The sequence below is a fragment of the Asterias rubens genome, chromosome 17 (genome assembly GCF_902459465.1).
Source record: "Asterias rubens chromosome 17, eAstRub1.3, whole genome shotgun sequence".
In the NCBI taxonomy this organism is placed as follows: domain Eukaryota; kingdom Metazoa; phylum Echinodermata; class Asteroidea; order Forcipulatida; family Asteriidae; genus Asterias; species Asterias rubens.
The window spans coordinates 9,024,867-9,049,846 of record NC_047078.1 but is presented as its reverse complement, the minus strand read 5'-3'; the positions used below and the strand labels follow the sequence as shown (position 1 = coordinate 9,049,846).

Sequence of the window (24,980 nt, the reverse complement as noted above, 5' to 3'; positions counted from 1 at the left end):
AGGGGAAGTCTTTGACTTGGTCTTGAGGTCTTGGTCTTGATCTCAGACGGAAGATTTTGGCCTTGGTTTCGATCTTGGAGGTTAGGTTTTGGTCTTGGTCTCACAGAGAAGGTATCTGTCTTTGTATCAATCTTGGAGAGGAGTTCTTTGTCTCAATCAGCTTGTGGGATGAGTATTGCTAGTCTCAACATTTCATCTAGCCTGCTCTAGTCATCATCAGCACTCACACTACCCTTTAAAGGAACACGTTGCCTTGGATCGGTCGAGTTGGTCTTTGAAAAGCATTTATAACCGTTTGTTATGAAATGCATATGGTTAGAAAGATGTTTTAAAAGTAGAATATAATGATCCACACGAGTATCACTCGAAATTGCGTGGTTTTCCTTTACCTCGTTGTCAAACACGGTCGGTCATTTATGGGAGTCAAATTTTTGACTCCCATAAATGGCCCGCAAAGTAAAAGGAAAACCACGCAATTTCGAGGCAAATTTGTGTGGATCATTGTATTCTACTTTTAAAACATCTTTCTAACCATACGCATTTTATAACAAACGGTTATAAACGCTTTTCAAAGACCAACTCGACCGATCCAAGGCAACGTGTTCCTTTAACTTGACCTGTCTTTGTTTGCATAACTTAGGGAGAAGGAAGACAAAGAGAAATCTATGAAGCAAGAATCACTTCCAGATTTTCGCTCTTGTGATAATAATATCTGTTGGCATGTGGCCTTAAAGGATTTGGGTACTTTTTGTATCAAACACAAAACACAATGTTCACAGATTTACATCAAACTGACACTGTTTGAAGCTAATGACAGTAGCAAGCTTCCCTTAAAATATTACTTACTGAGGTGCTATAGTTTTTGAGAAATAAGTAAAACAATGTCATGAAAAAACGTTTTTACATTCTAAAATAATTTTCGTCTCATGATCACTGTGTTACAAAAATTATTTTCATGACATTGTGTTACTCATTTCTCAAAAACTGCAGCACCTCAGCAAGTAATATTTTCAGGGTAGCTTTCTACTATAATTATCTTCAAACTGTAAATTTGGTGTAAATCTGTAGACATTGTGTTTTTATCCTACAAAAAGTACATAGACCCTTTAAAGGATTGGGAAAGAGGAGACTGTTAAATCAGCCTTGATGGGAAAAATACTGCCCTCTGGTGGCGGATGGGGATGAGATAATAAGCTTCACTTTAATACCTGTTTTTGTTTTGCATATCTTAGGGAGAAGGACGACAAAGAGAAAGCTATGAAGCAAGAAACACTGCCAGATCTTCTCTCTAGTGACATGCATCGGAAGATGATGAGGAAGAAATGGGAGGCTGAAGAGGAAGAAATGAGGAGCCGAGGTCGTGGGCCTCTTCACTACCAGAACCTCAAGTTTGATGGTAAGGTGTAAGATAGGGTTCTTAAAGGCACTGGACACCTTTGGTAATTGTTTAAGACCAGTCTTCTCACTTGTTGTATCTCAACATATGCATAAAATAACAAACCTGTGAAAATTTGAGCTCAATAGGTCGTTGAAGTTGCCAGATAAGAATGAAAGAAAAAACGCCTTTGTCGCATAAGTTGTGTCCTTTCAGATGCTTGATTTGAGACCTCAAATTCTAAATCTTAGGTCTCGAAATGAAATTTCTCAAAAACTACTCAACTTCAGAGGGAGCCGTTTCTCACAATGTTGTATACTATCAACCTTTACCCATTTCTCTTTACCAAGTGAGGTTTTATGCTAATAATTATTTTGAGTAATTATCCTTTAAATGCCCCAGGCGGCCCTCATGCCTTCCTTTTGTTACGCAACACCAGGCGGTTTCTCCGACTTCACTCACACCTGTGTACTCACTGCATGCACTCCCTCTCTCATTTATATTTTTAGGACTCACTCCTGGATGAGGCAGTAGGTTAAAGCCATTGGACCCTTTCGGTACAGATAAAAAAATTAAAGTTCACAGATTTTCAAATAACTGACAGGGTTTACAGAAGGTAGTGGTGAAAGACTACTCTTGAAATATTATTCCATGAAATGCTTTACTTTTTCACTTGAGAAAACAGTAAAACAGTATCAATTCTCGATAACGAGAATTACTGATTTATTTTAGACACATGTCGTGACACGGCGAAACAGGCGGATACAAGGGTGGGTTTTCTCGTTATTTTCTCCCGACTCCGATGACCGATTGAGCCTAAATTTTCACAGGGTTTGTTATTTGATATCGAAGTTGTGATACAGGAAGTGTGGGCCTTGGACAATACTGTTTACCAAAAGGGTCCAATGGCTTTAAAGGCAGTGTACACTATCGGTAATTGCTCAAAATAATTATTGGCATCAAACCTTTCTTGGTGACGAGTAATAGGGAGAGGTTGATGGTATAAATCATTGTGAGAAACGTCTCCCTCTGAAGAGCCATAGTTTTTCGAGAAAGAAGTAATTTTCCACGAATTTGATTTTGAGACCTTAGGTTTAGAACTTGAGGTCTCAATCATCACATGTTGAGGTTCACAATCTGTGAAGGCTAGTCTTTGACAATTACCAATAGTGTCCACTGCCTTTAACCATCACCAGAATGTGTGTATAATGAGTGCCACATAGCGACTCTTATCTGTTAGAGAGGACAATTCAATTCAGCACTTACATTACTTTATTGGGACTCTTGGTGCTGTGGTGTACTGGGCCTAATTTCACAGAGCTGCTAAGCACAAAAATTTGCTTAGCATGAAATTTCTTCCTTTATAAAAACAGGATTACCAACCAAATTTCCACATGATTTTCAGGATAAGCAAACAACAGCTGAATACCAATAACAAGAAATATGCAACAATGGAAATTATTCCCATCTGAAAGCACACAAATTCGTCCAACAAGGGTGTTGTTTCTTTCATGATTTTCTCGCAACTTCATTGACCGATTGAGCCCAAATTTTCACAAGCTTGTTATTCTATGCTTTTGTTGGGATACACCAAGTGAGAAGACTGTTCTTTGACAATTACCAAATGTGTACCTTCCATTTAAAGGCAGTGGACACTGTTGGAATTGTTGATTGTATAAAACATTATGAGAAACGGCTCCCTCTGAAGTAACGTAGTTTTTGAGAATTTTTTTTTCCATGAGTTTGATTTCGAGACCTCATATTAGATTTTGAGGTCTCAAAATCAAGCATCTGAAAGCACCCAATTTTGTGTGACTAGGGTATTTTCTGTCATTATTATCTTGCAACTTCGATGACCAATTGAGCTCAAATTTTAACATGTTTGTTATTTCATGCATTTGTTGAGATACACTCAGTGAGAAGACTGGTCTTTGACAAACACCAAAAGTGTCCAGAGTCTTTAATGCCAGTTTTGTTTCTGTTCAGAGGTGAGAGAGATGGGTGTCGGCTGCTTTGACTTCTCAAAGGATGAGGGAGAGAGACAGAGTCAGATGGAGATGTTGAGTCATCTTAGAGACGAGGTAAGAAGATAACATGATTTTTGTGTTGATTAAGGGCAGTGGACACTATTGGTAATTGTCAAAGACTAGCCTTCACAGTTGGTTTATCTCAACATATACATAAAATAACAAACCTGTGAAAATTTGAGCTCAATCGGTCATCGAACTTGCGAGATATGAATGAAAGAAAAAAAACACCCTTGTCCCACGAAGTTGTGTGCGTTTAGATGGTTGATTTCGAGACCTCAAGTTCTAAATCTGAGGTCTCAAAATCAAATTCGTGGAAAATTACTTCTTTCTCGGACACTATGGCACTTCAGAGGGTGCCGTTTCTCACAATGTTTTATACCATCAACCTCTCCCTATTACTTGTCACCAAGAAAGGTTTTATGCTAACAATTATGTTGAGTAATTACCAATAGTGTCCACTGCCTTTAAAGACCAGCATTCTCACTTGGTGTATCCCAACATTTGCATACAATAACAAACCTGTGAAAATTTGGGCTCAGTTGGTCTTCGAAGTTACAAGAAAATAATGAAAGAAAAAACACTCTTGTTGCACAACTTTGTGTGCTTTCAGTTGCATAACCTCTTTCTCAAAAACTACGTTACTTCAGAGGAAAACTATGGGAAAACAGTTAAGGAGATGTTTTCTCTGCAACCTTACTAGTTTTTAAGGTACTTGTAGTTTAGCACTTGGATAAGCAAAGCCTGAACATCTGACGCCACACTTCGTGCCTCGCAAATAACACCAGAGACCGGCATCAAAAACTGGCGTGTGTTTTGACTTTTGTACTCATTAATTTCACATAGAGATACGCAGTCAAATTCCATTGCGGACTTGACAGTAGTGTACTGTTTGGGCATAATGGGTGCACGTTTATCCAATATCATTGTATCCAATGGAATCACTGGATCTAGCGGCATGGACCTGAAAGACAGACCCCCAGTCTAGGATAGGCATCACAACCAGCCCTCAACCCACAACCCGCATAATAATAATAATAATAATAATAATAACCCGTTTTTATATATCGCTTCTCACACTGGATCTAGCGGCATGGACCTGAAAGACAGACCCCCAGTCTAGGATAGGCATCACAACCAGCCCTCAACCCACAACCCGCATAACAATAATAATAATAATAATAATAATAATAATAACCCGTTTTTATATATCGCTTCTCACACCCGGAGGGCGTCCCAAAGCGCTTCACATTATTACCATGGTCACTGGGCCTTTAATCACTCCTTAAACCATCTCAGCTCCCTGGTGGGGAGTATGCAGCCTGTGCAACATCAATATGCGCTACTCGGCTAAATCAATCACAAGAACCATCTCTGCCCTCACAGGTACCCATTTACCCCTGGGTGGAGAGAAGCAATTTTAGTTAAGTGTCTTGCTCAGGGACACAAGTGTCACGACCGGGATTCGACCCACACTCTGCTGAACAGAAGCATCAGAGCTCTTATCCGCTCGGCCATGACACCCATACATGTATATCACAACCCATAACCCACCTCGACAACCCAACAACCTACAGCAACAAAATACCAAAGTACAACTCACTACCAACACCTCAGAACCCACAACCCTTCTCTTGCAACTTCGATGAGTAATTGAGTCCAAACATTCACAGACTTGTTATTTTATGCATATGTTGGTATACACCAAGTGAGAAGACGGGTCTTTGACAATTACCAATAGTGTCCAGTACCATGGTTAGTTTTGCGATAGCACCATGTTTAAATAAGGGAATCAATGTGTGGTGAAGAGGTTTCCAACTAGTGGTTTAATCCCAACGAGGCTTGGTTCTTGATAATTTTACCGAGACGAAGTCGAGGTAAATTATAGAGAACCAGGCCTCGGCGGGTTTAAACCACTAGTTGAAAACCTATTCAACACACCTTGATTCCCATTCATAAATACCTTTTCGGTCAAAAACATCATCACTTTTTTGTCAAAAAGTAAAATAAATGCAAAAATTTGACTTGTGTCCTTAAGCAAGACACTTAACCATTGCTTCGTCCTTCGGATGGGACGTAAAGCCGTTGGTCCCATGTGTTGTGTAACGCATGTAAAAGAACATAGTGCACTTATCAAAAAGAGAAGGGGTTCGCCCCGATGTTCCTGGCTGTGGTTGCTTAATGCGCCGTAGCACCTTGTAAACCCTTATAAGGTGCTAACTAATTGGGTCTCAACATTCATCACTGCAATAGCCTATCTTTCTGAAAGTTTGTATATACTCAGCGCCTTGAGTACCTCGTTAGGTAGATACGTGCGCTATATAAGACTTCGATATTATTATTATGTATTGTATGTTGATAAACCTTGTAAACATGGTAAAAGAAGAACATGCACTAAACCTTGTGGAGAGTTAGGATTTCAGAGTCTTGTTGTGATTAAAGGGGCTGTTTCATGATCAAAGCAGATCTGTGGCTGTACATAGTATCATGAACTCTCACCTGCATGTTTGCGTGTACTCGCCTTAGATATGATACCGAGGGAGGGCACATGTGTGACCTGTCACAACAAAATGAGCTAAAAGTCGGAATTTGAAAAAAATTAGCTATTCACATTTCTGAATTCTGCAGATTAATAGCTTTCCAATGGTATACAATACTTGGGGTAACAACAATCCTCCAAGTCGACATAGCTTGTGGAAACAAGAGAGTTCTCACTTATCTAATGAGAAAGATTTGACTTTGACCGGCTGTAATGGGAAATGGCACAATGCGACTTATAGCTCATTTCGTTGTGACAGGTCACATATATGTACAGTAATTCATGAATCCGTTTAAAGCTACAGGCCTGTTGAGTATAACACAGCCCCTTGGAACCTAACCTTCCTAAAACCTTCTACATCCTCTTTGCTGAAATAAACGATTCAGAAGGACTTTACACCGCGATAACAATATTGTACCAGGGCTGTGTTTTGAGAACGTTGCATGGAGGGACGTCTTGTCTTCTTGGTCACGTTGCATGCTGAACCAAATTGTTAGTCCAAATGTAGCACATATCAATGCGCAGTTCAATCTGGCACCGCGTGTGCGCACATGTTTTTGTTTTTAAAGGCAGTGGACACTATTGGCAATTACTCAAAATAATTACTATCATAAAACCTTACTTGATTACGAGTAATGGGGAGAGGTTGATAGTATAAAACATTGTGAGAAACAGCTCCCTCTGAAGTGACGTAGTTTTCGAGAAAGAAGTAATTTTCCGCGAGTTTGATTTCGGGACCTCAGATTTAGAATTTGCGGTCTCGAAATCAAGCATCTGAAAGCACACAACTTCGTGTGACCATGGTGCGACAAGGGTGTGTTTTTCTCTCATTAATATCTCGCAACTTTGACGATAGATTGAGCTGAAATTTTCACAGGTTTGTTATTTTATGCATTATAATGTTGAGATACACCAACTGTGAAGACTAGTCTTTGACAGTTATCAATAGTGTACAGTGTCTTTAAAATGGCTGCAAATTACTAGTACATATAGGTTTGCGGTAACACCATGTGTGTATCTGCTTGCCGGTTAGAGTTTGTTCTTAGAGAACTGTCTTGCTTAATTCTACTTCCGTGTAGTATCTTGATCGGGAGACTTCTCAGTTCAATCTGGCACCGCGTGTACGCACATGTTTTTGTTTTTAGCAAAATGGCTTCATAAGTACTCGCAACACAAATCAGGTATCAATTGCAATCGCCAAAACGCACCCCTGATGTCAACTGAAGATATTGAAGACTTTGTTAAACTTTTATAATCAGGTAGCTGTCATTTAAACTAACAATTTGTTTACAATTCTTATTTATAAACAGAAGAGTCGCAATGGGACAGGGTGAAGAAGCAAGTACATGAAGAGCGCCCTCAAGAGTTTGCTCCTCCACAGCAGTACAACTGGATGATACCATCGATGAGACAAACTCCAAAGAAGAAGAGCAAGTTTGCGTCCACAGAAAGTTGCGACGACACGCTTAACACGTCAAAACAGCCGCAGGAGTTCGCTCCTCCTAGTATTTCTGCAAAGTGGAACATGAGACAGGATTTGTCTGCAGGTACTTCGTTAGAGGCCAAGAAATCTAAGGATCAAGGCAGCAGGCTGGGGAATTGAACCAAGAACCGCAAAGAACTGGAGAAGATTTCTGCCGTGGAGGTAGCCTGATCATCTGACATCATTCTTCAAGGCTCGTGAATAACACCAGAGAGCGGCCAAAAACCGGCGTGTAGTTGACCTCTGACCTCTGTCGTTTCACATATAGATACGCAGTCAAATTACATTGTGGACTTGAGAGCAGTGACTATTTGGACATTATGTCACTGCATGTGAATTGTATCCAATGGGAATCACTGGATCTAGCGGCAGCGACCTGTCTTTATCCTTGCGGATAAAGACAGGGGCCCAGTCTACCATGGAGGGATCGGAGCTAAGGTAGTTAGTGCGGACTCTATAGCACAAGCTTTGTTTTTCTTCCGTAGTAAGGCAAAGAAGTAGGACTCAATAGAGGCCACAATTTGACAATATTTGATAAAGGAAAACACTTGTCGAAAAGTAACACTGAATTTTCAGGTTGTATTATTAAAACCTCAGAAATTTACAAAGGGTTCCCCCATGGCAGATTCTTTTCCAAAGTGTAAGTCTATGTTTATTGAGGGCAAAAATTGACAAAATCTCAAACATATTTATCAATTTTGGGCTAAAAATTGAAGGAAAACAAATCACAAGGGGTCATAAGTCCAGTTGTTTTATCAAATTTTAGCCAAACATTAAAAAAAACGACAAGGGGTAAAGTCCTGTTGTTTTATCTTGATAACTTAGCCTTGTAAACTTTTCACTCGAAAAAAATTACAAAGCTATATATATATAGCCTTGCAAAAAAGAGCAGAGTCTTTCTCGAAGGCTAAATTACTATAATTCGGCCAACTAAAAAAAATAAGTAAAAGAAACATAACGTGGAAGAATGTTGTGATTGTTGTTATTTGTCTATTATTGTTACGCAATAAACAATATTTTATACTAACAACCTCTCCCTATTACTCGTTACCAAGTAAGGTTTTATTCTAATATTTATTTTGAGTATTTTTACCGATAGTGTCCACTGCCTCTAAAGGATTGGGGTTCTTTTTTATCACAAAACACAATATCCACAGATATTGTATATTAAACTTAGAAAGCTTGTACACTTATAACTTGCTGAGGTGCTGTAGTTTTTTATTAGATGAGTAAAACAATGTCACCAAAATAATGTTCATCACAGTTTTAGCATGTAAACACATTTATTAGTTCATAATTGGTAAAATAGTTTTTTACATGCTAAAATAATTTTCACCTCACTGAGACAAACATTATTTCTACGACTTGTTTTACTCATTTCTCAAAAACTTCAGCACATCAGCAAGTAATAGTCTCAGGGAAGCTTTTTACTATCATTATCTTTAAACTGCGTAAGTTTAATGTAAATCTGTAGACAGTGTGTTTTGTGCCAGTGCAAAAAGTACCGGTACCCAGATCCTTTCAAGCATAGTGCAAATCACTACTTCCTAGCGAAACAGCCCAACTCAAGATTTTATAAATTTCTGTGTGATCAGTTTCAAATCAAAGGCAGACCATGGTTTTGAATGACTGATGTAAATATATTATACAGAGCACTTTAGTACCCCCCCCCCCTAGCAGACCTGGAATTTCATCTTCCAAAAGGGCAAGGCAATTTTCATTTTGCAAAAGGCACTTCAATTGGATAAATCTTAAGGTCAATTGGAAGCTTTCAAAGGGGCACAAAGTCCAAATTAGGGGTCAATGTAGGCCATGGTCATCGAGGCCTGCGTGTAATTCCAGTCCTGCCTACGGGTGTGATAAAGCGCTTTATTATAAGAAACTTGCCATCGATTTCACCAAACTCTTCCTAACTTAGGATTAATCTTAGGGCTTAGGACGAGTTCAGTTCCGTATCCGAAGAAGTTAGGACGCGTTGAACCTGTCCTACATGTGTGTAACTCAAGATAGGATTAATCCTAGCGTTTCGTGAAATCGGCTGCAGTATTATTAGGAGTATTACTTTAAAATGTTCTTCTCATTTTACAGGACAAGACACTCAAGAGCACCGTGTTTCGAATCTCCGGTTCCATTCCCGCCGGGAACTACATCCAGCTCCCTCGGACGTCAACACAGTCCCTTGGGCTCACCGGTCGCTATCTCTACCTCTTGATGAAACCCATCCCATCCAAATACTTTGTAATTCACCTGGACGTCGCTACGGAGGAAGGTCTGATCGTTAGGATCTCCTTCTCGAACCTCTTCAGGGAATTCAAGTCCACGTCCACTTGGCTGCAATTCCCGTTCGTCTGTCATCCAGGGAAGGGCTCCGTGGAAGGGGTGACCAGGAAGACTGCAAGGCAGGGTAGGCAAATAGTTCAGTGGCAGGTGTACCATAAAACTGGACATTTTTATTGAATAGATTGTACCGACCAAAAAAGCAAAAATCTATTCAGTTTCATTTTAACACACATTCAAATTCACGCATTTCCCCCTAATTCACCTTAACTAGGATTTTTTTTTTAGCTATATATATTTTCGTTTTCGTACACATGATTTGTTTTTTCTCATTCTATTCAATTTATTCCATTCAAAACTGCACTTTAAAGATAAATTTCTACTACCTACTTGTCATACATGTACGTGGATGGATTGGACATCCATGTGAAAACACTGTGATGGTTTTGAGCTATATTTCTTGGCAGGAGTTACTATACTCAGCTGAAACTTTTAAGTGACTTTTATTGTATCTTTCTTTAAAACCAGGCAGCCAGTAAGGTAATAAAAAACACTTTTTCCCTTGCCTGAAACTTTGACATGTGACTTTTATTGGGTATCTTTCTTTATTTTGCCTTTAGGTCAGCATTATTTTGACAAAACCAATCTATGATCCTACATGTACCTTTAAAAGTCTGTCACCCAATTTAACAAAAATAAAATTTTCCTTTTTCAAGATATCCAAGGCCCCGCCCCACAATCTTCAAGATGGACTATCCTCCTGCTAGACTTCCAGTACATCCTCTCCATGTACCTCAATCGTAGATACTCCCATCTCAAGTCAGTCCGTCTTTGCGCAAACATCTTCATTAAAAACCTCTTCACCAGCGACATGCAGTATGAGGTGGGGATCAGCCTCCAGCAGGCCAGAGAGGCGGGGCTCATTGCCAAGGGCGTGGCGCCGTTGCCGAGGGACATGGCTTTCCCTGTACCCAAGGGCGGGCACTGGCACGATTTGTATGACTACATTAGGTGAGTGGTTGTCAGAAGTATGGTTTCTAGTTCTTGTCGTTTTCTCATTAAAGGCACTGGACACTATTGGTAATTACTCAAAATAATTGTTAGCTAAACACTTTCTTGGTATGAAGAGCTGTCGATAGTATTAAACAATGAGAGAAACTGCACCCTCTGAAGTTTTGTAGTTTTTGAGAAAGAGGTAGTTTCTCACTCAAATAGTCAAAGACTTTAATAAAAAATCCTAAATAAAAAAGTATACAATACTTTAGTCAGAAACCTTGGCCAAAAGAATATTTGAAAGTTTATAAAAATTGGACATCGTATGAAAGATACTTTCATAGGCTACTGATTGTATGCACAAAGTGTTTCAAAACAATCATGTGTTTCCTGTGAAAATCAAGATTGAAACAAGTAAACACAGCATTTGCACTGCAATGTGACCTTTGTCAACAATGCGGTATCCGGCTGGGCGCTTTCAATAAACAATGTGGTATTTGAAAGGGTTAACAAATTATTGTACCTCTCACCCATTAGATTCCCTACAGCAGCTAGTCGGGTCCCATTTGACTCAATTCAGGTACATAGCCCTGTACAGAGCAAAGGAGGTCAGGAACTAGGCAAGATGAGTCCAGAGAGAGTTGCTCCCAAGACGGTCTATGTAAGTTTAAATTCCTCTTATTATTAAGGGAATAAAATGGTAGTGTTGATTTCTTAAACAGTCGTTTAAAACCTGCAGGGTCGTTGCGGTATGATAAAGGTCCAAGCCGACGACCCTGCAAGGTTTTAAACAACCGTTTAAGAACGAGTCACTGCTCTTTTATTCCCATTCATGAATGCTTTCTTTTGTTAAAAGGCGTTATTATTAAATAAATATTATTATATTATAATAAAGTAAGAAACTCTGTAAAACATGTGTTACATTTGATACAGTTTTCGGATTGCATTCGCTCGCGGTAAGTCTTGGTGCAAGACGTTGTTTGTTTTCCTTTCACACACAGCGCGACCAACTCACCAACATCGCCCGTAACAAGAAAAGTTGTGCATCAAGACTAGGGTGTAAAGAAGTTGGCCCTGCAGCCGGTTTCACGAAACACTAGGATTAATCTTATCTCGAGTAACGATGAGTAACTCTTCCTAAACTTAGAATGGGTTCAATGCGTCCTAGGTCTGTAGTTACAGAACTTAACATGTCCTAATATACATTAGTCTAGACCAGATTTCCAAAAAGGGCTCTAGTTAAGGAAGTGAGCGGCATTTTTGAGTAAAGGTTGTTAATATACCTGATTTAACTAATTTGGGGGTGCTGAATCCGAAAATGGTGGATACCAAGGCTAATTTTGAGTCCTTCACCCTGAAAAATCAAATTTAAAACAATACAGAAAACCTAGCAGACGACGGACTTCTCACGTGAAAAATAGTCAGGTTCTGCTGTGGTTCCACATTGATGTTGTCAGGATACCACACAGGGCAGGTACCCGGGTGCAGGTCAGGTATCCGTAATAAGCTTTTGATTGTACTGGATAGATCTACAACCAAATTGCACTTTCAGAGGGACCAACATGTGCTTCCAATGTAAATTTGAAAGTATTTTAGTTGGTGTTTTTTCTAATAAAGAGTTATTTACTATTTGAACATAATTTCTCGGTTGTTAAAAGCACAAACCGTTGATTATTTTCTCTTATAATGTAGGCCTACACTACTTAAACAGGTAGGCCTACCAGGTGTAGTCTAGACTCAACAATGATACAGAAAATTGTATTGTATATCAACTTTTCAGTGCTCCCTGTTTTTGAATAGGTTAGCTTTTAGTGTTCACACTCATGGCTTGAAATTATCTTACACAAGAAGACGATAGCAAGATTCCGAAACAAAGGACAACAAAATATGTACCCCCTCCATTGATAAAACAATCCACCCCTCTCTTTTCAGCTGGGTGTGAAGAACAAGGAAAAAACAAATATCTCTTTATTCATTATTACCGGTCAATCCAAAAGTATAGACTCCTACTTTATTTTTGCATGTCAGGTAGGACGGTTCCCAGCAATGAATCATTCATGAAAGGTGTGCGTATCTTCGATATTAGCAATCATAGTTTGGAGTACAAACTGAGGCAAATTGTTTTGCTAAACAAAAAAGCTTAAGTCAAAAGACTGTTTTAATTTTAGCTAAGTACACCAGACTCTTACTTTGCTTTTCCAGCAATATTTTATTTGGAAAAAACAACAGGAGTTTAAACTTTTAAAACCAACTTCAATAAAAAGTTTTAAACCCCCCAAAATGAAAATAGTAAGTTAAAAATGAGCCTAATCGTAAAAAATGTATAATACCCAGTGGACTTCTTTGCAATGTGATAGTATTTGATTTTTGATTTAGATGACTCTGTACATGTTATAGTATAGGGTTTAAGTAGATGCTGGCAAGTATGACATACACTGAAAAGAAGATGCCTCCTTGCACCAAGCTGTTGTATGTGTTTCAGTGTTGTATCAGTACTACAAGGATACCTTCTCCTGTATACTTCTATCATAATATAACATAAAACCAGGTTAATTTTAGGAAAAACACTATTGGATTTTGGGAAATATCAGCTTGAATGGAATGCTTTGATGCGTCGATTCCATAGAGGCATTTTTGTAATGTCCTGTAACTGTATCTCCCCAAAGGAAATTTGCATGTCTACAAAATTATATGTTTGTTTATCAGTTTCCTAAATGATAGTCCATCTGCATGATGATTTGTGTTTTTTCGCAAGTCATTATTCAATCGAATTGCAATGTGTTGTGTACTATTAATTCTGTATTTTCTTTTATAGAAATGTCTCTGTAAGGACAGGGATGGGAGCCCAAATACTACAAAACATTTGTTTATAATTTATATACATTGGGTTATTTTTTGGACATAATATTAAGTGACATCAAACTGAAACACTTCAAAATATCGCTTGATTTTCGCACTCTAAGTATCTTGAACTATTCTGACCAAAAAAAAGCTGACATACAAAAATAAAGTAGGAATCTATACTTTGTTCTTCACACCAAGCTGAAAAGAGAGGGGTGGATTATTTTATCAATGGAGGGGATACATATTTTGTTGTCCTTTGTTTCTGAATCTTATCGTCTTCTTGTGTGAAATTTGTCCGTGTGTACAAACACGACTAACAATGCGTTATACTGCCAACAAACAACCAAACTGGATTTTTTCAAATTTTTACTGGTAAGATAATTTCAAGCCATGAAGTATCATTGTTGAGTCTAGACTACACCTGGTAGGCCTACCTGTTTAAGTAGTGTATATAGGCCTACATTATAAGAACAAAAATTAACGGTTTGTGCTTTTAACAACAGAGAAATTATGTTCAAATAATAAATAACTCTTTATTAGAAAAAAACACTAACTCAAATTCTTTCAAAATGACATTGAAAGCACCTGTTGGTCCCTCTGAAAGTGCAATTTGATTGCAGATCTACCCAGTACACTCAAAAGTTTGTTACGGATACCTGACCTGCACCCGGGTACCTGCCCTGTATGGTATCCTGACAACATCAATATGGAACCACAGCAGAACCTGACTATTTTTCACGTGAGAAGTCCGTCGTCTGCTAGGTTTTTTGTATTGTTTTAAATTTGATTTTTCAGGGTGAAGAACTAAAAATCTAGCCTTGGTATCCATCATTTTCGGATTCAGCACCCACAAATTAGTTAAATCGGGTATGTTACCAACTTTTACTCAAAAATGCCGCTCAAAGTTTTTTTTTTTAAATCTGGTCTAGACTACATGTACATGTAACTCCTAAATTAGGAAGAGTTTTGTGAAATTGGCGGCAGGACCATGCTGCACTCAGAAGTCCTTACATTTATTCTTAAACTCATATACAGGAGTTGTCTCTCAAGTGCAGAACACCAATGATAATGGTTGCCCAAAACATTTGTACTATTTTATTCCTTCCAGGGCAGTCGTGATGTCAAGTCAAGGCTAACTGATATCAGCAAAATAACAAACCCAAAGAAGGTAAAGGAATTTTAAATCATACCTGAACGAGTTTCTCAAGGAAAAATTACTTTTCCTTAAACAGCTTCATATTGTTATTATGAAAGAAGTTCATCAGGCTGTTAAAATATCAACATATTAAAAGAATTTTCTATGAAACACAGCCAATACTCATGTAATTTCCGTTTTGACTAGTTTCACTAGTCATCCTCAGAACGAGGCACCACCAGTAGGTTGGTGGCGCTGTTTCCTGCTACGGCCACTGGATGGTGGTTTGGCCGAGTGTGTCCTCCCCCGGGGTGGAACTTGGGGTATGAGGGGGTCCCGTACGTTTGAAAGTTCGTACCCTCCCCTGTCTCTGTTGATCGTCGAGAGTTGATCGTCGGCTCCTTATCTAAAGAATTTCCTGAATCCACCGTCTAAATTTGTCGCCCTCTCTGTGTAAAAATTGCACTGTCCACCCAATTCATCACATGGTTGTTGTCTCTAGCGTGTTCTTTTATCTACAATTGGCCAAACCACCATCCAGTGGCCGTAGCAGAAAACAGCGCCGCCAACCGACTGGTGGTGACTCGTTCTGAGGATGACTAGTGAAACTAGTTGAAATGTATACGAAAGTTACGTGAGTATTTGGCTGTGTTTCATAGAAAATTCATTTAATAAGTTCATATTGTTATTGTTTGTTAGTTTGTTTGTTTAGATGTTCGTCCTATCAATGAAACATGGTAAACTACCACAAAGGGATATAAACACCAAGCTGGCAACAGCCAATCTCTCCCAAACAAACAATGGCTCAACGTATATGATTATGAATTGAACAAATCAAGAAATTGTGATTTTGTAACTAGACAACAACACTTATTCTAGTCTTTGTGAAATCAATATCAATACAAAATGAATGAAGAAGTAAACAAACTCTTAACTTTCCAACCTCTTAAATTGTTACCCCTATTCAAATGAACAAATCTTTCTTTACATTGTTAGCTATCAGGCCATTGAAAATAATTTCATCCGATGTTGAGCTTTCATTCAAAGGAAAGACCACAAAAAATGCTCAGCAAGGAAAACATGTCCTTTAAGCTGCAAACATTTTATGTAAGAAAATCAGCCTCGTTTGTAACTTGTTATGATGAAGGGTCTTGAAGGCTGCTGTAACCACATGAAAAACTTGACTATGGGTGATTAGGTGCTTCGTTTAACAATCCATGGTTATATATTTGTGAGACAATTACATGACCCTTCAGAACCAGCCATTCAGCAGGTTTTCAGAGGATGCAGTAACCGAGATGTGAAGTTGATAAATGAGGGGGTTTTGTATTACACATTCAATCATTCATTCATTTGTTTTGATAAAAAAAAAAATGGCAGCACAAAGCTGAATGATTTGGCATTACAAGGTTAAAATATTGTTAAAAATTACACCGATAAAAGAGCTAAAATATCACAACCACAGTATACTGGGGTACATTAATACATTTCAACAAAGTTGAACAATAAATAAAAACATAAATTCTCTACAGCATGGTAAGAGACAATCCAAAATGCAGAGTAAAAAGCTACCAGAGGTCGGTCTGGACCACGATGTCTCTGTCTTACAAGGTGCTTTGGGCGAGGTCCACCTCTTCGCTCGGGACGAGGACGATGTGACAATACATCGTCATGACAGCCGTACAGGAATGGTAAGTTTAGAGGGATAAGTGCAATAATATGGCCACCCTTCCTTGGCGAAACGGCTGTTTTCAACTGTGCTAAAATGGCTAGACTCTGGTCAGTGATGCGCTGGTCAGGGCCTGCATTTTTTTTTTTTTTATGCAAGTGGCCAGACACTACTTCAAGCTGTGGGCTACAGTTTTATTTTTTTCCAGAAGCTGTTGCCACCTACTCCTAGGGCTGAAACAGGGTTACCCCTTTCACAGTCCATACGGATGTAGGCTTGGGTATCATCAATTCGAAGCCTGGCCGGTAGAGCAGAAAGCACTACCTCAACAATGGATTCGAACCCACACTCTGCTGATCAAGCACCAGAGCTTGAATCCGGTGCTCTTATCCGCTCAGCCACGATATGCCGAAGTAGATACAAAAAATGACAAAACCCGATGTTTTTTTACACTGTTCCTGATCTCGCTTTTTGTATGCAATTCTAGACAATGTCAAGTAAGGTTGGAACGGCAAGAACATCTGCAGCACTGCCAGACAGTAAGGAGCCCAAGTACAAGGTAAATATAATACAAGTATAATATGAGACCTGCTCTATAGAAATGAGTCAGATGTTGACAATTTAACGACCTGAGTTATATGCATGGCTGGAAAGAACACACCAGCAGCAGTTATTTGGTACATGTCTAAGCTCTGGGGTGTATAACGTTGCTGAGCTACTCCCATATGAAATTAGCCAATATATCATTTTTTGATATAAACGAATTACAAGTAAATTGATATTTTAAACTACCATTTCGCGTTACATGTATAATATTAGCAAAAGGATACAAATTAGACTAAAGTTTGATCACAAAAGTGTTGTATTCATAGCTTTGTTGGCCAAAAATGAGTGTTCTGAAAGTTTACCATGCAAATATAGATCTTAAAAAATGATATTTTCCACATTGAACTGTCTATTACATTATAATGCATTGGGCGACATCTGACTCATTTTCACAGAGTGCGTCACATTTGAGAATCAGATTGGTATAGTTGTTTCTTTCCAGTTGTGGATCCCCGTTCGAAGCCCGCCTTCAGTTGGCTTATAGTAATAATATTAATATTAAGTTTTGGTCCTTAAGCGCTTAAAATTATTACTCCTGCAGCGGATTTCACGAAACGCTAGGATCAATCCTAACTCTAGTTAGGACGAGTAACCCGTCCTAACTCAGGATGAGTTCAATGCGTCCTACATATTTGGATACGGAACTGAACCCGTCCTAAGTCCTAAGATTAATCCTAAATCGACGGCTGGTCACTGGGTCTTAAATCATTCCTTAAACCATCTCAGCTCCCTGGTGGGGAGTACAGCCTTGTGCATCAAATGCACTACTCGGCTAAATCAATCACAAGAACCATCTCTGCCCTCACAGGTACCCATTTATACCCCTGGGTGGAGAGAAGCAATTATGGTTAAGGATCTTGCTCAGGGACACAAGTGTCACGACCGGGATTCGAAACCACACTCTGCTGAACAGAATCACCAGAGCTTGAATTCGGGGGCTCTTATCACTAGAGGTCGAGTTTGCCCTAGTGTTCCTGGCAGTGGTTGTTGAATTTGCTGTAGCACCCTGTGAAAACCCTTTTAAAATCAAAAGAAAATCAAAACCTGCCTCGAAATGTTTCTGTTTTTTTTTCTCATGACCTGGAGTACCGTATTGGTTGATTATAGCGCTGTGTAAGACCATGTAGGATTATACATAATGTTTTTCATCTTTATTCCCATGTTTTAACTTCTTTTTTTTCACCAGTTGAGACAAATTTTATGATATTAGTATAAATAAAAAAACACTTATAAAAGTTCTGTGTCAGGCCAGTTTACCCAAAGTTGCACATCTGTTTATAATAAACCTTATTGAAATGTGGGTTCGAATCCCACCTGAGTAGATGCATGTGATTTTGTTCACAGAACTCTGGTAAGCACTGAGTATACAGTGCTAACAGACATCTGTGTTAATGGGTAAAAACCAAAATGAACATTCTTTATCCCCACCAAAATTAAACATCTATTGATGCTCTTTTGTTTTATTTCCTTTAGAGCTTGAAGCCAGATCCGATCTTGTCCCTGAGGAGAATTATTGGTTTTGGAGGATGTACAACGAGAGAGGTTTGTTTCTTACAATGTTGTTATTTATTTTTTATTTATTTACACATCCATTGAACAGTTATAGTTGAGCGAATTTGTGCACAATTTTATTGCATTATAACAAGTATCTGTAGCCGTTAGTTTAGGACCACCTACAAAACATGAAGGTCAAATGTAAAGATTATTGTGGCGAAAAAAGAAGAAGCTGTGTGAGCGATAACTTAATGAGGACTTGCCATATTCTCAAAACTTGTGAAGTGGATTGGTCTCGGGTTACAGAAGTCTATTATTTTTGTACCATCTAGATCAAATATCAAGAAACGAACTGGCTTGCGGGGCTTCTGTATTAACCAAACCTAACTTAGTCTTAGATCTTGTCTTGAACCATGAACCATAAAATTAAAATCTCTTTTCAAAACTTATCTTATGTCATAGGTTTTCAAGGACTAATTTTGTTGTGACTGTTATTTCTTTTGTTTTGGTTTGAGTTTTAAGTACCATGAACACCTAGCAGGGTGGATGTATGCTCATTACAAGTCTTTATTATTAAAACTGTTCTTGTTTGTCAAGTTTTCACAATCATTGTTTTCCTAACAACAGGCTTTATGGACAGCTAACGGTACTCATATCGTCTACCCATGCCATGCTGTCATTGTCTCCATGGAGGTCAAGTCAGGTCACCAGCGATTCCTAATTGGTCATACGGACAAGGTAATCACCACATAGTATCACTTCATTTTCAAACATACATAATACATGTAGTAGTTAGTGCTGCTGTAAGTGTAAGTCTCGCACAAGACTAATTTGTTGGTGTTCGCTGTTGACTTAAACTGCCATTTTGATATCAACTTTCTTACATACCTAGAACTGCAAAGGTTGTGGGTTCGAATCCAACTCGAGTAATATGCCTGTGATTTTTTTTTTACAGAACTCAGGAAAGTTCTGAATATGAAGTGCTATTACACATTGGTGTACGTGTATAAACCAAAATTAATATTCTTTATCCCCCAATGCAAATTTCCATCTAACATATCTGTTTTTTCCTTGGTCAGGTTTCAAGTTTAAGCTTCAACCGGAACACAACACTCCTGGCCTTAGCTCAGACCGGCCAGCAGTCTGTGGTCAGAGTCTGGAAGTATCAGAAAGGAGAGTGTCTGGCCATGTTCAGGACACACGCCCAGTCTGTCTTCTGTCTCAGGTAGGTGACCAGAGTAAACAGTCCTCTCAATCTACGTGCCCCCCTACTATGGTGTCATTTAAGTTCTTGTGGTTAAGTCATTAGAGTGTGGGTGCGAATCCCGATCATGACACTTGTGTCCTTGAGCAAGATACATTACTATAATTGCTTCTCTTCACCCAGGGGTAAATGGGTGCCTGCGAGGGTAGAGGTTTATATTGCATATGACAAAGCTTTTGGAGCGCTATGGTTGCCCATGTTGTATACTCCCCAGGGAGCTGATATAGATTTGAGGGATGCTATTGGCCCAATGACCAGGGCAGTAATGTAAAGCGCATTGAGACAGTTATTGTGAAATGCGCTATATAAGATTTTGACATCCGTCAGGCTTCATCTCTTGAATCCTTCAAAGCCATGTTAAAAAACACTCATTTTCTTTCATGCTAAGTTCTACACTTTTTATTTATTCGTTGATGCACTTGTACTGTGCTTTGAAACATTTGTAAAAGGCGCTTTAAAAATAATTTTTTTTATTATTAACTATTATTTTAAAAAGATCTCCATTCCAGCGACATGAATAAGAAACCACGTAAAAATTATGGTTTTGACAGTGGCTATGGCAGGATTATTCAAAAGCATATTCTTAAAGCTGTCACTTCGAAAATAATAATTAAAAAATGAGACATAACCAATCATCACAATGCCAGACGCCGACTTCAAAGTGAGGGCTACACTTGGAGTGTCAACCCGGGGTATATATTGCCACCTACTCTTGGGCCTGAAACAGGGTTACCTCCTTCACTGTACGACTTCACTGTTCAACTCGCCTTTACCTCATTGAATTTAAAGGCAGTGGACACTATTAGTAATTACTAAACATAACTATCAGCATAACACCTTACTTGGTTACGAGTAATGGGAGAGGTTGATAGTATAAAATGGTGTGAGAATCGGCTCCCTCTGATGTGACATAGTTTTTGAGAAAGTAATAATTTTCCACGAACTTGATATTGAGACCTCAGATTTAGAATTTGAGGTCTCGAAATAAACCATCTAAAAGCACACAACTTCGTGTGACATTGGGTGGTTTTTTTTTGTTCATTATTATTTCGCAACTTCGACCACCAATTGAGCTCAAATTTTCACAGGTTTGTTATTTTATGCATACATGTTTAAATACACCAATTGAGAAGACTGGTCTTTGACAGCTACCAATAGTGTCCAGTGTCTTTAACATGCCATATTTCAACTCGTGAAAATATTCTCACCATTGCACTCCTAAATGTTTGGTTGTATATCCTAAGTCATCTTTTTGTATTATTCCTGCAGTTTCTCCATCAATGGATCTGTACTGTGTGGTGTCGGCAAAGACGGCCATGGCAAAAATGTAAGTAATTGACACCTTTTTCAGATCCAACACTCCTCCAAAACAGATTTTACAAATGGTTGTACCCCAAGCTTACTCTTTACAGTTATTTCTTATCTTGTTTTCACACACCATGCAAAGTTTCAATCACCACTTAAAACCCACTTAATTTGATGGTCAAGTTTCTATTTTTATTGCGACCCTGCATGTGAAAGAGCAGGTGAAGATTTTCTTCATGTAGACTGGGAGAGTCTTAAAGACACTGGACACTATTGGTAATTGTCAAAGACCAGTCTTCTCACTTGGTGTATCTTAACATATGCATAAAATAACAAACCTGGGGAAATTTGAGCTCAATCGATTGTTGAAGTTGCGAGATAATAATGAAAGAAAAAATACCCTTGTCACACGAAGTTGTGTGCTTTCAGATGCTTGATTTCGAGACCTCATATTCTAAATCTGAGGTCTCTAAATCAAATTTGTGGAAATTTACGTCTTTCTCGAAAACTACGTTATTTCAGAGGGAGCCGTTCCTCACAATGTTTTACACTATCAACAGCTCCCCATTACTCGTTACCAATACCAAGTAAGGTTTTATGCTAATAATTATTTTGAGTAATTACCAATAGTGTCCACTGCATACAATCCTCAGTGATGTGTCATTTTTCACAAATTGTACATTCACACAAATCTAATATTCCTGATGCAAACAAGCACCGACTCCGCTCATTAACTGATCAAACCCGGCTTTCTGTTCCTAGAACTAGAAGGAAGGCTGGGGATAATTCATTCGCCATCGCTGCCCCGCGTCTGTGGAATGAGCTTCCTACCGGTCTGAGAGAAGCAATATCGCTGCGCGTACTCAAAATGTATTCTTAAGACATTTCTCTTTTACAACCAATCTAAATTCATTGTTTTGGTTTTGTTTCTCTCGTCTCCTGAAAAGTGGTCTGTTCTTTGTATAGCACTATATACATGTTCAGGTTATTATTTGATATATGGTAAATTTGGGACGGGCGGCCCTGTTTTGGTTAAACGATGTAAGTCATTTTTTTGAAATTTTGAGATAAAGCCATTTCCCAGTAAAGTGAGGGCGCTCTTTCCGATTCTGAAAATCTTATCGTCAACGGATGAGTGGTTCAGAAGATACAAAACCGAATATTCTTTATCACCGATGCAAATTTAACATCTGTTTAATCGTTTGCAGTACCCACTGCTAAAACATAGTATTCACACTGCCTCTAGCTACCGGGCAATCACGGTGGTCTACATGTAGTTGGTATGACACTGCTCTAGACGTGTTAAGATAGATCCCTATTGAGTAATATGCCTGTGGTTTTGTTCACAGAACTCGGTCAAGTACTGGGTATACAATGCTTACACACTTCGGTGTATATGGGTAAAACCAAAATGAATATTCTTTATCCCGATGCACTTTATCCGTGTCTAAACCAACCCTGCCCGGGAGGTGGGTTGATAAGTCTCTATCCGTGTCGAAGATTACAACACGGATCAAAAGCAGTAGTGTGAACACCTCCGGGTTAATTTTTCATCCATGTTGAGTGTGAGTGGCATCATCTGCACACTACGCAAGTTCGCAACCACTCGCGCCACGACCGCATCCTGCTTCGATCCGTGTTAGACCTTGCAGTGTGAAACGGTCGCACAATTTAAAGTTACACGTGTAACCAAAAATCTGATTTTGCACAGAGCTAGTATGAAAGCGAAGCTGTTTGTTATTATTATTATTATCTCAGATGGTGGTAGCCTGGGATACATCCAGAGTTGGGAAGGGAGGAGACATCTCAGTCCTCGCTAAAGCCCACACAGACGTTGACATTGTCCAGATGAGGGTGGCGCCATTTGATGAAAACAAGTAAGTTACAACCACTGCAATATTTTTTAAATTTTATTTTATTTTATGCAAGTTCGCCCCAAACACGGCTAAAAGCCACTCTAGTTAAGTGGCTACAAAAAGAAAATGACTAAACATGAAAATACATGCTCCGGAGAGCTGGAGGCAGGAGGATGGGAAACATCCACCAGGCAAGGAGTTCCAAAGAGATGCAGTATTTGGAATAAAGCTGTTTGAATGACTCTTTGTTCTACATCTCAACAAATCAAATATTTTCAGATTTGTTTAATGGACAACGAGTTAAAACCCCAATTTAACCATCTGCAGGAATCAAATTTTATAGAGCTGCTTTAAAAAAAATAGCGAAGCAAAAAAAAAAAATATGCTTCATACCGGGGTAACAAAAATACCTTTTTCGGTCAAAAACATCAACACTTTTTGGTAAAAAAATTAAATAATTGCAAAAATTATAATTGTTCAATGATTTCTTTCAACACAGCAACCCTCCAGCTATGAAATGGTAAAGCCCTCCGTCGCCCTCGGGTAAACAACTCCTTATAAGGGAACGCTGTGCGCGTCGCGCGTATCGCGTGATGTGGCACAACTGTTTCAGCCGTTGCTCTCGACCAATAGGAATGAAGAAACTGTCTTATGAGAACAGGTGCAAGCTTGCATGTCACGCCCATGTTTCAACACTTTTTATCGGTCATAAACAAAGGTTCATACACACCCACGTGACGCGCTCTCCACCTATAGGAGTAGTGAAACTGTCTGAGGTATTTATGAATGCTAACTAACTTCTAGCCTTTTTGCTGTCATTTTTTGTCATTTCTAGAATGGTCTCTTGTGGTAGAGACAACGTGCGCGTCTGGAGAGTTAGAAATAACACCCTGCGCTCAGCTCCAGTCAACATTGGGGACTTCCACGTGGCGGAGTTCACTGATATCTGCTTTGAAGCTACTCAACCTGGATTAGAACCGGCTGATAAGTTTGTGTAAGTTACATGGATGAGATAGTTCAGACTTTATTTCTTTCAACATGTTCAAGGCACCCCATTATATTTCTGAACTACTGCTGCGGGGGAGCAGTCTCTCCAGAACACTGACAAGTTCTTTTTCTATGCTCCAGGAGTGTCTGCCTGACAGTTGACAGATATTGTATGGCGCACTACAAATGTCCATTATACTTGTTATTATTAACATTGATAGCTCAGTTGGTAGAGCCAGTACATGTAGTTCGCTTTTCTGAGAGTCCTTGGCTCCACAACCAGAATATATGAAATATAATAAAATGAAACATATGGTAACATCTTCCCTAGATATTTGACAAAATATGCACACGCCTTCTGTTTTCCGATGTTCCAGTTTTAAAATGTGTGTGTATGCAAACATCGGCATTGTTTGCCAGAGTTTGACCCGACCCTGTTTTGATTAATCGCTATTCTTTTTTGTTTTTGTCTTCATTTCAGTTATGCATGTACGAGGTCTGGCCACATCTTTGAGATCGACTACAATCGTGTGTCTGTCGTCCGCATCAGACGGCTCTTGCCAACAGGCAAAGAGGTCAAGGAGAAGGAATCCATGCAGTCAGGTGCGTCAGCAGACCATAAATTGCTTCTCTTCATCCAGGAAGAAAACTAAGGAAATAAGGAGTTCTTAAATGGTTGTTAATAACTGGGACGGTCAAGGACCGAGCCTTCTGTTCTTTAGATTGGCCACAACCCTAAAGTCACTACTCTATTATTTCCATTAATTATTACCCTTTTTCATAACTGCCATGTCATGGCCAAGCAGTTAAAAGCACTGATTTCAAGCATTGGTGTTTTTGATCAGCTGAGAGTGTGTTCTCCAAAGGTTTTGTTTTCACTCACAATATCAACCTCTACCCGTGCAGGTACCCATTTATACCCCTGGGTGAAGAGAAGCAATTACAGTAGAGTGTCTTGCTCAAGTATCACGACCCGGATTCGAACCCACACTCCGATGAACCTGAATTCAATGCACTTAACCACTCGGACATGACGCCCTATAATTGTTTAACGAAATGATTGATCATTATTTCTACCATTGTCAATGTTCAGGTTCAGGTATAGCCATCAATGCAATGTGTGTCA

General features: G+C 39.0%; 1 protein-coding gene across 1 annotated transcript in view; it reads left to right on the top strand.

The window, feature by feature from the left end:
• The first annotated feature begins 9,049 nt into the window (after positions 1–9,049).
• The window catches only part of LOC117301768 (WD repeat-containing protein 90-like), a 16,441-nt gene continuing 510 nt past the window's right edge, over positions 9,050–24,980 (top strand). Inside the window, exons 1-15 of the mRNA XM_033785788.1 lie at positions 9,050–9,058; positions 9,513–9,828; positions 10,418–10,712; positions 11,232–11,355; positions 14,647–14,706; positions 16,206–16,364; positions 16,830–16,901; positions 18,422–18,490; positions 19,070–19,180; positions 19,522–19,667; positions 20,976–21,033; positions 22,770–22,888; positions 23,703–23,861; positions 24,336–24,457; positions 24,948–24,976. Of these exons, the coding sequence (XP_033641679.1) occupies positions 9,050–9,058; positions 9,513–9,828; positions 10,418–10,712; positions 11,232–11,355; positions 14,647–14,706; positions 16,206–16,364; positions 16,830–16,901; positions 18,422–18,490; positions 19,070–19,180; positions 19,522–19,667; positions 20,976–21,033; positions 22,770–22,888; positions 23,703–23,861; positions 24,336–24,457; positions 24,948–24,976 (1,848 nt within the window). The remainder of the gene's footprint in view (positions 9,059–9,512; positions 9,829–10,417; positions 10,713–11,231; positions 11,356–14,646; positions 14,707–16,205; positions 16,365–16,829; positions 16,902–18,421; positions 18,491–19,069; positions 19,181–19,521; positions 19,668–20,975; positions 21,034–22,769; positions 22,889–23,702; positions 23,862–24,335; positions 24,458–24,947; positions 24,977–24,980) is intronic.